Source organism: Miniopterus natalensis, chromosome 2, assembly GCF_054644295.1.
Source record: "Miniopterus natalensis isolate mMinNat1 chromosome 2, mMinNat1.hap1, whole genome shotgun sequence".
Classification (NCBI taxonomy): domain Eukaryota; kingdom Metazoa; phylum Chordata; class Mammalia; order Chiroptera; family Miniopteridae; genus Miniopterus; species Miniopterus natalensis.
In genome coordinates, this window is record NC_142082.1 from 166,372,418 (window position 1) to 166,388,276 (window position 15,859).

At 36.8% G+C, this 15,859-nt stretch overlaps 1 protein-coding gene across 1 annotated transcript in view; it reads left to right on the top strand.

The window, feature by feature from the left end:
• The window catches only part of LOC148093911 (pregnancy zone protein-like), a 45,334-nt gene extending 33,242 nt beyond the window's left edge, over positions 1-12,092 (top strand). Inside the window, exons 23-35 of the mRNA XM_087813792.1 lie at positions 1,118-1,201; positions 1,462-1,638; positions 1,922-2,009; positions 3,544-3,700; positions 4,043-4,117; positions 4,532-4,712; positions 6,337-6,551; positions 7,833-8,051; positions 8,227-8,354; positions 9,409-9,499; positions 10,200-10,268; positions 11,074-11,176; positions 12,010-12,092. Coding sequence (XP_087669918.1) covers positions 1,118-1,201; positions 1,462-1,638; positions 1,922-2,009; positions 3,544-3,700; positions 4,043-4,117; positions 4,532-4,712; positions 6,337-6,551; positions 7,833-8,051; positions 8,227-8,354; positions 9,409-9,499; positions 10,200-10,268; positions 11,074-11,176; positions 12,010-12,092 — 1,670 coding nt within the window. The remainder of the gene's footprint in view (positions 1-1,117; positions 1,202-1,461; positions 1,639-1,921; positions 2,010-3,543; positions 3,701-4,042; positions 4,118-4,531; positions 4,713-6,336; positions 6,552-7,832; positions 8,052-8,226; positions 8,355-9,408; positions 9,500-10,199; positions 10,269-11,073; positions 11,177-12,009) is intronic.
• Positions 12,093-15,859: the final 3,767 nt, after the last annotated feature.

Below are 15,859 nucleotides of genomic sequence, written 5' to 3' on the forward strand. Positions count from 1 at the left end.
TAATCATTGTGAGAACAACGCCTCACAGAGGTTATATTTCAAGTTAGAATGCATGTTCCTACATATTAGCTCCCATAATTTGCAGAACGTTCCATTCAGTTTGGCGTAACACTAAGTATTTCCTTGTACGTGTTTTACAAATAAGAACCTGGAGCCCAAGAGAGCTGGTTAACGTGGCTTGCAGGTACAGCCCAGACTAACACTGGGGTTTGCTTGGTTCATTTTTAGCCTTTCTCTCCATAGCCAGTGGCTGTTCATTAACAAGGCAGGATATAGAAACTTAGAGTGTCACAGGACTAGGTAGAAAGACAGCAGAGTCACGACAAGTTTGAATCACAGTTAAGATTCTCTGAAATAGTTGATAATAAAACATATGGCACTTTCTACTCATCTTACTAAAAAAGTGTTTTTTATGGGGGAAAAACACACACAAAAAAAACCCTTCACTTTGCCTTGGAATTTTACCATACCATTAAGAAACAGTTGTAGCTTTTAAATTACACTGGCACATTAGTATTAGTTCTATGCTTATCGTATATATAACATTGTTCTTGTCATTTAAGAAGGACCAATTTAAGAAATAAAATCAGAGACCAGTAAAATCAGAGAATTATACAATTGATGCAGATAACTATAGATCCCCATCAGCTCCTAGCCTTCTTTTAGAGAAGTGCTGTGCACAGCAGCACCAAACATGGTAAAACGAGAGAGGAAAAGGACCCAGGAAGTCACACAGTGCCAAGAAAAGCTGGACCATTAGAGGTCATCTCATCATAAGTCAAAATTCTTATTCCCTGGATGCAGGGTTCCCCAAGGAGATATACGTCTACTGCTAAATGTAATAATAACAATAATAATAACTGCTCACATGCATTGAGATTTAAGATGTTGCAGAGGCTGTTCTAATTCATATGTTTTAGATGTATTCTTTCACTGAATCATCACATGACCAAATTACACTAAGTCAAAGTTAAATTATTTGTCCAAGTTCCATAGCTAGTAAGTGGCAGGGCCAGTATCATATCGGGGCAGTGTGGCTCTAAAACCCCACTCCTAACCACTCATGATACTGCTATAACAGATGCCATCCTTTCATATGGACTCTCTGTTTTCAAAGGTACTAAAATATCTGAGCAGTTATCCCTGAAGCTTCCACCAAATGTGGTCAAAGAATCTGCCAGAGCCTCTTTCTCAGTTTTGGGTGAGTCATCTTGCATCTAGGAAACTTGAGACAAAAGAGCTGCCACCGTACATTTTATCTACATATTTGGGTTCTAAATATCAACTTATTGATAGTGTCAATTTATATAGAATCTTGGAAGGCTCGCTCTTTCTAAATATAAATTTTTCCTTGTCTAAATGATAGGGTATATAACTTTCAATATGAAAATCATTTGTCTTTAATAATGGTGGCTACATATGAATTTAAATTACTCTGACATTTAATCTCACATTCCCCAGGTGACATACTAGGTTCCACTATGCAAAATATACAAAATCTCCTCCAGATGCCCTATGGCTGTGGAGAGCAAAACATGGTCCTTTTTGCTCCTAACATCTATGTCTTGAACTATCTGAATGAAACCCAACAGTTGACTTCAGAGATCAAGTCTAAGGCCATTGGCCACCTCATCAATGGTAAGTGAGACCAAGAAAAGTTTACCATGTTACTCTAATGAGAGTTTTCCCCACTAAGTTTACATTATATAACCAGAGATAAAGTGAATATAGAAATGAAAAGTTTCCCACCATCTAAATACAATGTTGTGTTTTTGACATATCCTTGATAGCCACAAAACTATGACAGATCCTGTACATGAGGACATCAAACACCAGTGAAGTCTGGATACCATCAGCCTGCATCTACAGATATCCTGCCTTTCTATAATACTTCTTGAATTTCCTTAACCTTTTATTCCAGGCTACCAGAGACAGCTGAACTACAAACATCAAGATGGTTCCTATAGTACCTTTGGGGAGCAATCTGGCAGGAGCCAGAGCAACACTTGGTAAGAAAAGAAAATCATTTTGAGTCTAAACTGTGAGTTCAAAGCATATACATACAGGGTGGGACAAAAAGTAGGTTTACAGTTGTTTGTATGAAAAATAACACAGTAATTAATAAATAATAATAATACAAGAATAAACTTGGACTTTTGCACACTCACTACTGTAAACCTCCTTTTGCCCCACTCTGTATATTCACCTATTTAATTCTTACAATAATCCTGTGAGGTGAGAGCTATTAGTTTCATTTTACAGAGGAAATGATATTCATTGTAGATAAATAAATGTCTCTGGTATAAACAACTAATAAGTGGCAAAACTGAGAACACTTTGAAGTTCATTTTTTTTATACCCAACTCACCAAGCCTCTCCTTTCTGATGTTGCTAAAGAACCATTATAAGTTTCTGATTTGCCCTCATAAGTTGTTGGTCAGTGCTGAGAGATGCTAGAAACAGGCTAGAAAAATGGCAGCCATTACTCACAGTGCATACTTCACCACCTTCTACTAGATGACCTTCTATCTCTAGCTGCCCATCTATCCATCTATTTTTCTATCTGCCCATTCATCCATCCACCTATCCATCCATTCATCTAACTATTCATCTGTTCATCTGACCATCTATCCATCCATTCATCTATTCAGCCATGTATCCATCTATCCATCTATCATCTACCTATCATCTATCTATCTATCTATCATCATCTATCTATCTATCTATCATCTATCTATCTATCTATCTATCTATCTATCTATCTATCTATCATCTATCTATCATCTACCTATCTATCATCTATCTATCATCTACCTATCTATCATCTATCTATCATCTATCTATCTATCTATCTATCTATCTATCTATCTATCTATCTATCATCTACTTATCTATCATCTATCTATCATCTACCTATCTATCATCTATCTATCATCTATCTATCTATCTATCTATCTATCTATCTATCTATCTATCTATCTATCATCTATCTATCTATCTACTATCATCTACCTATCTATCATCTATCTATCATCTATCATCTATCTATCATCTATCTATCTTGATTAAATCTAACCATAGAAGAAAACAAGAGGAAATCAATGACCCAAAAAGTAGTGGCAAGGCAGGGTGATATAGAAAAAATATATACACTGAAACAAAACATTAAAAGAAGGCAGTCCAATAGAATATTAGCTTCAGAAGACTAAGTAAGAAATCAGTGGGAAGAAATAAATACAGAAAGTCCAGAATGCCACAGCAAATATCTTAAGAAACCTAGGAGAAACCTAAATCTCTAATGTGATGCAGAAATGCTTTCAGAAGCAAGAATCCTTGGTAATGCATTTAACAACATGCCACTGCAAAACAAGAGAGAGAGAAGTTGCTGGGTTAACAGAAAAAGTTTCCAAACTCTTGGTAATAGCTCTTTGTTTCTCAAGAGGGTAAATTGGGGAGAGAGGGAGTCTATGTGTGCAAAACAGAGCATTAAGGTGCTATATGGGAACAAATGGTCTTAGCACTCCACTCTTCTTCACCCTTTAGGCTCACAGCCTTTGTACTACAGACTTTTGCCCAAGCTAAAGCCTACATCTTCATTGATGAAGTGCACATTACCCAAACCCTCGCCTGGCTCTTCATGAAGCAGAAGCAAAATGGCTGTTTCAGGAACTCTGGGTCACTGTTCAACAATGCCATTAAGGTGAAGTGCTGTGAGTACTTATCCTGAGCCTCATGATACAACAATATTAACATTGTTCCAAGAGTGAGAGGAGAAAGAAGGCACAGAGAAATTGCAAACATGAAGTCCTAGATACTGTGAGAGGGCATCTAGGAAGGACTATCAAACCTGAAAAGTATAAAGAAGAAAGAAATGGTGCTTTGCATGAAGGTGTTACTTTGCTTGATAGAGAAGATACTGAAGACAATTTGCATTAGAAAAAAACACAGAGAGAATATACTAAAATTTAGAAGTACAATTAATCAAGTATAATTAATCAAAATTTCCTCATTCCTCCCTCCTCTTCCTCCCCCTCTTTTACAGGGAGGAGTAGACGATGACGTGACCCTCTCTGTCTACATCACTATTGCTCTTCTGGAGAGTGCTCTTCCAGTTACTGTAAGACCCACCTCAGTCCCATTACCTACTGTGAAAACTACAGGCCTGATGTCTGGAATACCGCCCTACTGAAAACCAAGTCTCAGCTTTCCTTTTGTTCAATGATGAGGCATTTCTCAACTAGATGAGCTCTTTGGTCAATTCCATTGAAGGGAATTTATATTTGCCCAGTAATACCCTTGGACAATGTACCAAACTAATCCTAAAAACACAGGTTCTCTGGTCTTACTTTTTGAGACCTAACTATAAAGTTAAGAGATTTAAGATGTTTCTCAGCTTAAATATAGTGGATATTAGCTATTTAGCTGGCTGGCTGAAAACCATGAGTGACATCTGTCAAGCGATATCCAGCTCAGGACTTGCTCCATCCACTACTTACCCTAGTTTGGTACCATTACCTCTTTGTCTTCACAGAGCCCTGTTGTTCAAAGGGCCCTACTCTGCCTGGAGTCTGCCTGGAACACAGCAAAGAAAGGAACCCATGGGAGCCATACCTACACCAAGGCATTGTTGGCCTATGCTTTTGCCCTAGCGAGAAACCAATATAGGAGGAGAGAAATACTAAACTCCCTGGATAAAGAAGCTATAAAAGAAGGTGAGAGCAAATGGTAAAAAAGAAAGAAAGGAAAAAATTCCCTCTCCACTTACATAGACTCTATAAGAAGAGGAGGAATATATTCCTGCTGAAAGCAATAAGCCTTGTCAGGAATTTTTAGCCAAGTCGTATGTTGTAAGATCAGAACATCTTTTATGAAAATATCTTCTCTAGGATTGCATATGTTATACCATACAGACATAATTACGGAATTTTATTCCTACCTGCTGAGAAAAATATATTAAGCAAATATATGTATATTTTTACATGATAAGTGCCTGCATACTTGGATGAAAAACAGTACAACAAAAAGCCATACTAAAGAAAGTGCAATAACATTTTCAAAGTGTTTTTTAATCTTTTTTTGCCAGACAGATTATTATAAAAGTCCTCTGAGCTCAATAGGTAGGTTTTATTTTTTTTCAATTAGTTTATATTCAATATTATTTTATATTAGTTTTAGGCATACAGCATAGTAGTTAGAGAATCATATACTTTACAAAGTGGTTGCCTTGATATTTCAAACACCAATCTGGTACTGTACATAGTTATTACAATATTGACTACACTATACTTTACTTCTTCAGTACTATTTTGTGACTAACTATCTGTACTTCTTAATCCCTAATCCCTTCACCTTTTCACCAGGCCCCCCAACCCCCCTGTCCTCTGGCAAACATCAGTCAGTTCTCTGTATCTATGAGTCAGTTTCAATTTTGTTTGTTCGTTTGTTTTATTCTTTAGATTCCACGTGTAAGTGAGATCATACACAATTTGTCTTTCTCTGACTGGCTTATTTCACTTAGCACAATATCCTCTAGGTCCATCCAAGCTGTTGTGAGTGGTAAAATTTCGTTCCTTTTTGTGGCCCAGTAATATTCCATTATATATATCACAGCTTCTTTTATCCACTTGTATATTGATGAGCACTTAGATTGCTTCCATATCTTGGCTACTGTAAATAATGCTGTAATGAATGTAAAAATGCATATATTCTTTTGAATTAGTGTTTTGGGTTTCTTTGGATGTATAACTTCCATGCTGTTTTCCATAGTAACTGCACCAATCTTCTCTCCCACCAAAAATGCACAAGTGTTCCCTTTCCTCCACATCCTTGCCAACATCTCTTGGTTGATTTATTAATTACAGCCATTCTGACAGGTGTGAGCTGATATCTCATGGTGGTTTTAATTTGCATTTCTCTGGTGATGCTTAGTGATATCAAACATCTTTTCTTATGTCTATTGGTCATCTGTATGTCCTCTTTGGAGAAGTGTAATAGGTAGACTTTATATTCAATTTATACTCCAATTCCTAGGAAAACAACAAACAGCAAGAGAACTCTCCATGTCACTTTTCTCTTCCACCAATCCAATTTAAAAAAATTTTTTTGAGAGATTGATAAGTGTACACTATGCTTCTTCCTCCAACAACATTCTTGACCTTAGGCCCAGAGGACTCTATTGAGTTCAACATGGAAATGTGTTAGTGAGTTTTGAGGGTTTATGACAGAGAGGATCTTACTTCATCTCTATATTATTTTCAACTCTATATGATATGAATGTATATTCATTTATTATCTCTCTACCAAGAGTTATAATTCTCTCTTTTTCTCACCCTTAAGACGACACAATCCACTGGGAGCGACCTCAAAAACCTAGGGCACCAGAAGGGTATTTTTACCAACGCCAGGCTCCCTCTGCAGAGGTGGAAATGACATCCTATGTGCTCCTTGCTTACCTCACTGACCCAAGTGCAAAGGACCTGACTTCTGCATCGCACATTGTGAAGTGGATCACAAAGCAACAGAATTCCTATGGGGGCTTTTCCTCCACCCAGGTTTGTGGTTCCCAAATAGTCTTCTCTTCCAGGTTCACTTAACAGTTGGCCGGTTTGAAAACAGAACAGTTACAAAGGAAAGAGAAGATGAATCATTAAATATTGGGAGAATTACTTAAAGATATTTGAGAGCAGTAGGAAAATAAAGGAAAAAGACCTAAGACATTCCCCCAAAACAATTTTCACTAAGCCCTATGTTATACTATCAATTTGGCTACTTAACCATAAACATCATTCCTCTCTAAAGCTGTATTGTATCATTAGCACACATTGGTCAACAGCTACACTCTAGACTAGGGTTTCTGAATATCAATACTGTTGACATTTTTTTCCAGATAATTATTGTTGTGTGGGGCTGTCTTGGCCATTGAAAGATGTTTAGCAGCCTCCTGGTCTCTCTGCACTAGATGATAGTAGCACCCTACTCCCAGTTGAGACAAGGCAAAATCAACCCTGGTTGAGAATCAGTGTTCTAGATTACAGACTACATCTTTAGAAGCCTACAAGAAATTCTCTAAGATGAACCAGATCATTGTGTGATTAAAAGGAAAGTGACCACATAGAGCTCCTTTTGATCTTCATAGAATGATTGAGGAGTTCTATTTAACCACTCCAGGGAACTCAGACTCTCCAATCCTTTCTAACTGTCCTGAGACCTGCCTTCTTACTCTCCCTTTAAATTGATTGTTTTTAAGATGAAGCTCTTAAATATCCAGAGAATCTGAATTTTCCCTTTTACACATCTTCTTTCAATATTTAGGAAGTACATAATGAAACTTCTGTTTTTCAAGGACATTCGATGGGGCAAATAAAAAATTATATAAAGGGGAAAAGAAACAGGAAAGTGCAACTTGTCTTATACCACACTCTATTTATAGCAAATTTCTTTCATTCTTTCATCTAAATGACCATGTAGTAAATGACAGTCACTTTTTTCATCTTAACTCTTTAATTTTAAACTTATTCTTTGAAAGATATAGAAAAGAGGGGTATTGATGAGAAAGAGCAAGGCACAAATTCTGGGCTTGGAACTAGTCCCTTAAGTGAAATTAAATTGAGTCTAATATACATTAATAATCTTTTATTTCACATGGAGAAACTGTAGCATGACTTTGATTATGCCTTAAAGGCAGAGAAAACGGGAAAGCCATTAGCATGTGTATACTTTAAGTGGGGGGAAAGCCGGCGCCCCCTTGCAGTAGCTAACACAGACCTTTGAGGAAAATCCCAGCCACCAAAAACTAACTTTTTGGGTGTGGGTTCTCCACTCATCTCTTCCAGGACACAGTGGTGGCCCTCCATGCCCTGTCTAGATATGGAGCAGCCACTTTCCCCAAGACTCAGAAAACTGTACAGGTGACCATTCGTGATTCACAGACCTTTTCCACAAAATTCCAAGTGGACAGCAACAACCTCCTGTTACTACAGCAGGTCTCATTGCCAGAGCTGCCTGGGGAATATGTCATAACAGTGACTGGAGAAAGATGTGTGTATCTTCAGGTAAGACTCTGGAGTTATACTGAAAAAAAGTCAACTTTAATCTTGCCTACTGAAAAGGAAGCTCTGTTCTCTGCTTCCTGGGCAAGTAAAGGGCAAATCAGGAAAAGTTAACTGATGAAAAGGTGAGGCATCCAAGGAAAAGAGAGAAACTGATGGTGTCCTTGGTGTTCCACAGACATCCATGAAGTATAACGTCCTTCCAGAGGAGAAGGATTCCCCATTTTCTCTGAATGTACAAACTCTACCTCAAACTTGTGATGGACCCAAAGCCCATACCAGCTTCCAGATCTCACTGAATGTCAGGTAAGACCTTCTGACTGAATCATCTAATCTCAAGTCTAAAAGCTACCTGGAACCATCAGTAATTAATAATATATTTGGAAGCTCTGCCATTAGATAAATGTAATTTAAAATTAATATATACACTAATGAAGTTAGTCTTTAATCATTATGAAATTATCCTTTTCTCTCGTAAATTTTTTGTGTTAAAGTTTCCATAATGCTTTAAAAGTATTTGAAAGCTAAGTCTAGTCTTAGATATGTCTAACTAAAACATGTGAATTTTTAAAATGTACTAATCAATTCCAGCTTATCTTTTACACTAATTTTTATTAACTCATTGCTAAAAATAATTTTCCTCATATGTTTTACTTTAAGTTAATCTTCCTTACATTTTTTGAATAATTATTTCTACCTTATCTTTTCTAATCAAGTAAATAAATAATAAATGCTAATATTAAATACAAAGTATAAATTACATATAAAATATAGAGGGTGCCCTTACACAAACCATCAAAAACTTTACAAGATTCCTAAGAAAACATAGCCCAAATGATATTGTTTTGTATCTAATACTAAAGATATTAACATTATAAAACAAATGATATTTCAGACAACCAACTAAATTATTAAACATCAATTTAATCAAAGTATAAAGCATAAGAATCTATCTGACCTCACATTTTGGAGCTGCTCTTGGGAGACACGCTACATTCAAGTTGACTAAAAAATATAAAAGTAAAACATACTAAATATCAAATGAGTAGTATGGATGGAGAGTCCAAAAACTATAGATGTGTTAAAAAGCAGATTACCAAGCTCCACTCCCAAAGATTCTGTTTTGACAGTTTGGGTCTGGGGCTTGAACATCTATGATTTTAGTAAGCTGTAGATCTGATGTACATTCAGGGTTCTAAATATCAATGTCATACATGTCCAGGAAACACAGATTCCTGTAGGGTAATAATCTTAGGGAAAACTTTATGAAGATGGACAGGTTTATGGTGGGTCTTGAAGGAAGAAATCTGGTTTTCTTTGACATAATAAACCCTAACTCCTTTTTTCTCTGACACTACAGTTACAGAGGGAGCCGACCTGTCTCCAACATGGTGATTGTTGATGTAAAAATGTTATCTGGTTTTATTCCCTTCAAACCAACAGTAAAAATGGTAGGTGTATTTTAAGCCTAGTAGATCTCATACAAAAGGATGTTCTGTATCTTCAAACTGAGACCATACCAATATCAAAGCCTTATCAATATTATCCTGCCTCAAAAATATTTTTTCTCAAATCCAAGAGATTAAATTCAGTAACTATTTATTTGGTTCTAAGGGACCTGTGTGATACAGGAGAAATACAAGGAAAGACCCTATCCTTAGGCCATTCATGGTCTACTTAGGAAGTTAAAGCACATGGGCAAGAAACAATAAAATGACAAGCAAGAAAGACAGACTATGATTAAGCACCAAACTGACTGATATGCACACCAAAAAATTGGCAATGATAAAAGCAATGTGAGCTGGAATCATCAAAGGTGCCAGAGGGTATAATATGTTACTTGGATATTGAAGCATAGTGAAAATCCTGACCTGAAATTACCTGGCTTCCTCCTCTCTTTAGAAAGTCAAGTGATTTTTCTTCACAGTCAAGACAGGACAATGCTGAAGCCTGTTTTCAAACATGATTCTTTCCCCTCACCCATCTTTTTGTATGGCTAATGCATGTTGACTAATCATGAAGATGAGTCATAGGCATCCTAGCCCTCACAGTATTTAAAGAATACACATTTGTTCCTTACTACAATCTGCTCTAGGTCTCAGTGTTCTCATATCTGTTCTCTAACTTTCTGAGTTCTCTAATTTTCTGCAGCTTGAAAAGTCGATCCATGTGAGCAGGACAGAAGTGAACAACAACCATGTCATCATATATGTGGAACAGGTGAGAGATCTGGCACTTGGCTGAGACTATACACATTGGTGGTCTTTCTAAGTGGGTCTCTTAACTAGAAGATAAGTAATATGAAGAAAGCAACAATTAGTAGCACCCTTCCAGAAAGTTATTCTATCCTAAAGAGAATAAAAGGTAAATGTCCTTTTAAATCCATAAAATGTTTTGTTTTCTTTTTAATTATGTTACAATTGGGATGAGTATTTCTATGATTTCCAGTAGAAAATCAACAGAATAAATGTTTATCACGTGTGTTATGTTAAAGACCCAACAAAAAGAATAAATATACAACTGTGGCTGATTAATAATAGTGTTAACATTCTAATATATCACTAGATAAGATTAAATTAAATTAAATTAAATTAAATTAAATTAAACTAAATTAAAATAAAATAAAATGTAGATCTCATGAATATCTTCAAAGTCAACTGCAAAGCAAAGGGAATGTTTTATCTAGCCACACACAAAAAATAGTTTGGTATTATAATTACAGATGGTACAAAGCCAAGTCTCTGCATCTTGGAAAACATTCACATAGACTCAGAGAGTTAATTTCTTACTGAGGACTACAAGAGCATATGGGTTGTCTCAGTTGTTTAGGAGAATATCTGGGGGATTTTGTTCACTATAAAGAGTTCCCAAGGTTGCCTTCTTAACCCATCTTGACATCCGCAAATATTTGCTTACCTAAAAGACTCTGGTGAAGAAGAGTCAGAGAACAATAAAGAATATATTTTACTTAAGAAAGAGAGAAGAGGCTTTCTAACCTCTTTATTACTCCCACTTTTCCTTTTAGGTGACAGATCAGACACTAAGCTTTTCCTTTACGGTCCTGCAAGACATCCCAGTAAGAGACCTAAAGCCAGCAATTGTTAAAGTCTATGATTACTATGAGACACGTAAGTGAGAGAAAACTGAGACAATTAAATAGTCTCAACCCAGAACCAAGAAATAGATTCTATTACAATAGACCCTGGCTTTAGACCATTCAATCAATATTGTATCTATTTGTTCCTTTCCTCCAAGACATATGCTGTAGAAACCACCTACAAACAAATTTGTCAATTAATACTTATTGAGTCAGAAACTTAAGAATTTACAAAAAAAGATAATATCTGATGATTGCTCTCAAATAGTTAGAGACATAGAGAACATAATACACATGGAAAGATAACATAACAAGAAAAGACAGTTAATGATAAATGAGTGTTAGGGAAATAAGGGATAAGAAGTTGAGGAAGTGAAAACAGCACAGAAAGCTAGTGCTGAAGATGGACAAACAGAAAAGAAAATAAGGACAAACAGAGGAAGAAAGATCTGAGCTGGATCCTAATGGATGAGTATTGTCTTCTAAAGTAAGTAGAAGTAGGACATGTTTTAGGCTAGAGCAGAAACCTGAGAAAAGGGATTCAGAAAGCAAGCTGGACAAAGTGAGTAGAAGCAGAGAGTTCATGCAAGAGAGAGCTACAAGCTAATGCAACAATGGTCATCTTCCTAAGAATTTTAAATTTGAATAGCTGCTATCTGAACAGGCTTCACTCCCCCTCCTCCACTCCAGAGGGAGAAAAAGTATAGATACGTTAACTGTTCTGTTCAACTCTGGTCTATTTAAATGGAGTTTTAACAATCCTGATATGATGTACTTTTTACCAAAAGTAAAGTAAATAGACCTCTACTTAATATGGCCTCTGGTTCATAGATATTTTTTGTCTCTCCCTAATGTTTCTTTTAGATGAGTCTGCTGTTGCTGAGTACACTGCCCCCTGCAGCATAAGTAAGAAGTCACATGCCGTGGTCAACATTGTACCCCATTAACTTTGCTCCCTAAACATTCTTCTCAATTAAAAATTCTTTACAAGTCTTTTCCTAGATCTGAGACAATTCATGTAGCACATTCTCACACAAAGAAAACTGGAGAAGAGTACTTACTCTGTAGGTGGACTCTCCAGTTTAAGATATTAACTCCAATTTTAGATAAGTCAGTAAGTTTTGTTTATTTTTGCTTGTTTGTAGGGTAGCCATCAGTAATAGACAACATTTACTATCACAGCTAATTGATTTCCTTCATCCCAAGGGCTGACTGTTATGATTTTCCTGCCTAATCTAACCCAACACATTTTTATAAATGAAGTTTTCTTGGAACCGAGCCACACTCATGATATCACTATTTTCTGTGGCTTCTATCATGAGTTGAGTAGTTATGACATAAACCATATGGCCTGCAAAGCCCAAAATATTTAGCATCTGGCCTTTTACAGAAAAAGTTTACTGACCCCTGCTTTAGCTCACACTCACTGCCCGACTTAACTGAGGGAGTATCACTAAAGAAACCCCACAACCCTCTTATGTTTCTCTTCTTCCACAGATGCAGAACAAGTAAACGTTTGAGGACCGTCTTTAGGCTACATGTTTTGCTGGATTCCCTGTCCTGTACTTCTCTTTGGAAGGAATCGAGTTGTATGTCTCTGTAAAATAACATCAAAAAGGCTTGTTGAATAAATACATATTTCTAAGCAAGCTATTATTTGTTCCATCGTTTATTCATCAAACATGTTTAAATAATGGGTTATATTGTTTTAAATAATGTGAAGAGTACAGATTTGTAATATCTGCTTGTATTCCAACTGTGACTTTAACATACAAAGTCAACTATACAATAACTGCAAATAATTTATGTTCTGAGAAACCTTAGAGAGAAAAATCACTCAATGGTCTAGGAAGCTGCGGAGAAAAGTACTGATGAGTAACTAGGAAAGCATAAATATTTCTTGAGAGGTAACAAGAAATGTTTGTTTGTTCCTAAGCCAAGATAACAAAAATGGACTTCACAAGAGACTCAAGTGATTAAAGTTTAAGAATGTGTTAGAGACAGGCAGCACTGTGCAGAGGTTAATGTCTAGGCCCCGGAGCCAGGCTGTCTAGATTCTAACCCTGACTCCATCACTGCCTCGCCGGCTGAGTGACTAGAGCAGTTACTTCGACTTTCTGCTTCCACTTCTCACAGAGAAATGGGGATAATAACAGACCCTACCTCAAAGTACCATTGGGGATAAACTATTCTCATGGAAGGGGAGAAAAGAGAATAGCTGAATCAAGCAATGGCTCTTAAAGCTTCTGCTCAGATGAGGTGTGTAGCACGTCCATTCACAGTTCTGTTTGCTAAGCAAGTCGCATGACCAAACCTGACTTCAGTGGTAGGGTGTGGGCAGGGTGATTCTTCCCACAAGGAATCACACGTAGCAATGCAAAGAAATGTATAGTTCTCTCACAAGAACAACAGTAAATAATTAAGCAAAATAATACAGTCCCACACAGAGGTGAAGTTTAGATATAAATCTACCCAGTTGCCCCAGAAGCTTTTATTAAGTAGTTAGTCTTTGGCACACTAATTTAAAAGGACACCTTTATCACCCCCTATAGCATATGCTATATTTGCACATGTTTTAGTGGGCATTTCTGGAATTTCCAGTCTGTTTCTTTGCCCTTTCTGTGTATTCATGTGCCAGGACCACACTTGCAATGATCGAGCCTTTATCACGTATTTTACTGTCTCATAGGACCAATTCCCACTGACTGCATATATTCTTCTGAGTTTTTTCAGTTATGTCCTTATTTCATTTTCTACCTGAACTTTAGAATCAGCGTCTCTATTTTAAAAAAAGTTGGATATTTTTACTGGAATTTCATCAAATGTGTACATTAACATAGGGAGAATTGTCAGCTTTTTAAGGTTGACCTCCCTGTCCAAGAACAGGCTGTGTTTTGTGATTTATTTTTAATTTTCATGTTTTCAAGTCTTCTTGTGTGTGTTTCAGTGCTATTTTAAAGTTCTTTTTTCATATAGAATATACACATTTCTAGGTAGTTCATCGTGTTTATGTTGAAAATGTATATGTGGTCTCTATTATATAAATAACTAGTTATTTATGAAAATACTGATTATGGACTTCTATTTTATTAAGACATAGCTAATATACCACAAAGTGCACAAATATTGAAGACCCAGCTTGATAAATTTTTATTTACGATTAAACCTTAGAAAACATTTTCAGAATCCCTGAGAGGCTCTCACATGCCCACTCTTGGTCAATACTCATCTTGACACCCAGGGTAATGAATATATTCTGACTTTTATAGCCATAGGTTAGTTTTTCCCACTTGTAAACTCCATACAAGCAAGTATGAAGAATGTTGGATTCCCACAAAAGCATGGATTTGGGCCTGGAACAAAATTGAACTTTATAAACTTTAAAGGAGCCATAACAAAACATAAAAAAAGACACATTGTATAACCTATTATTTTACCCAAGGATGAGTCTTTATATTGTGTCAGTTGATGAAACAAAACAGAAAAAGTAATCTGAAAAGTTTTTAGTGATGAAATGAGTTTCCCAGAATAAAGGAGAGGCTGAAGCAATAGAGGATATGCCTATTGCATACTTGATGGTGGTGAAATGGACAGATTTCATAGCAGAAGCTTTGAGGATAGCCAATATTCAAGCTATAAAACCTATTTGTCACAAAAATAAACTCAAAATGGATAAAAGACTTAAATGTAAGTCACGAAACCATAAAAATCCTGGAAGAAAACATAGGCAGTAAAGTCACAGACATCCCACGTAGTGGACTTTTCACTGATCCATCTCCTAGGGCAAGAGAAACAAAGGAAAAAATAAACATACGGGACTACATCAAACTAAAAAGCTTCTGCACAGCAAAAGAAAACAGCCTCAAAACACAAAGGAACCCCAGGGTCTGGGAAAACATATTTGCCAAGGATGCATCTGATAAGGGGCTAATTTCCAAAGCGTACAAAGAATTCACATTACTCAGCAAGAGGAAGACAAACAACCCAATTAAGAAATGGGCAAAGGACCTGAATAGACACTTCTCCAAAGAGGACATACGGATGGCCCAGAGACACATGAGAAAATGCTCAATGTCCCTAATCATCAGAGAGATGCAAATTAAAACCACAATGAGGTGTCACTTCACACCTGCCAGAATGGCTCCATCAACAAATCAACAAACATGTGCTGGCGAGGGTGTGGAGAAAGGGGAGCCCTAGTGCACTGCTGGTGGGAATGCAGACTGGGGCAGCCACTATGGAAAACAGTATGGAGGTTCCTCAAAAAATTAAAAATGAAGCTGCCGTTCGACCCAGTGATCCCACTCCTAGGAATGTATCCTAAGAATCCTGAAACATTCATCAGAAAGAATATATGCACCCCGATGTTCATAGCAGCACAGTTTACAACAGCTAAGATCTGGAAACAGCCCAAGTGCCCATCAGTGGATGAGTGGATAAAAAGCTGTGGGACATTTACACTGTGGAATACCATGCAGCTGGAAAGAAGGAGAATCTCATACCCTTTGGGACAGTATGGATGGGCCTGGAGAATATTATGCTAAGCGAAATAAGCCAGGCAGCGAAAGACAAACATCACATGATCTCGTTTATACGTGGAATCTAAAGAACTTAATAAACTGATGAACACAATAGATTCAGTGACATGGAAGCATGGATCAGACCGACAAATGTCAGAGGGATGGAGGAGGGCGGGTGGAGGGGGCGAGAGTAA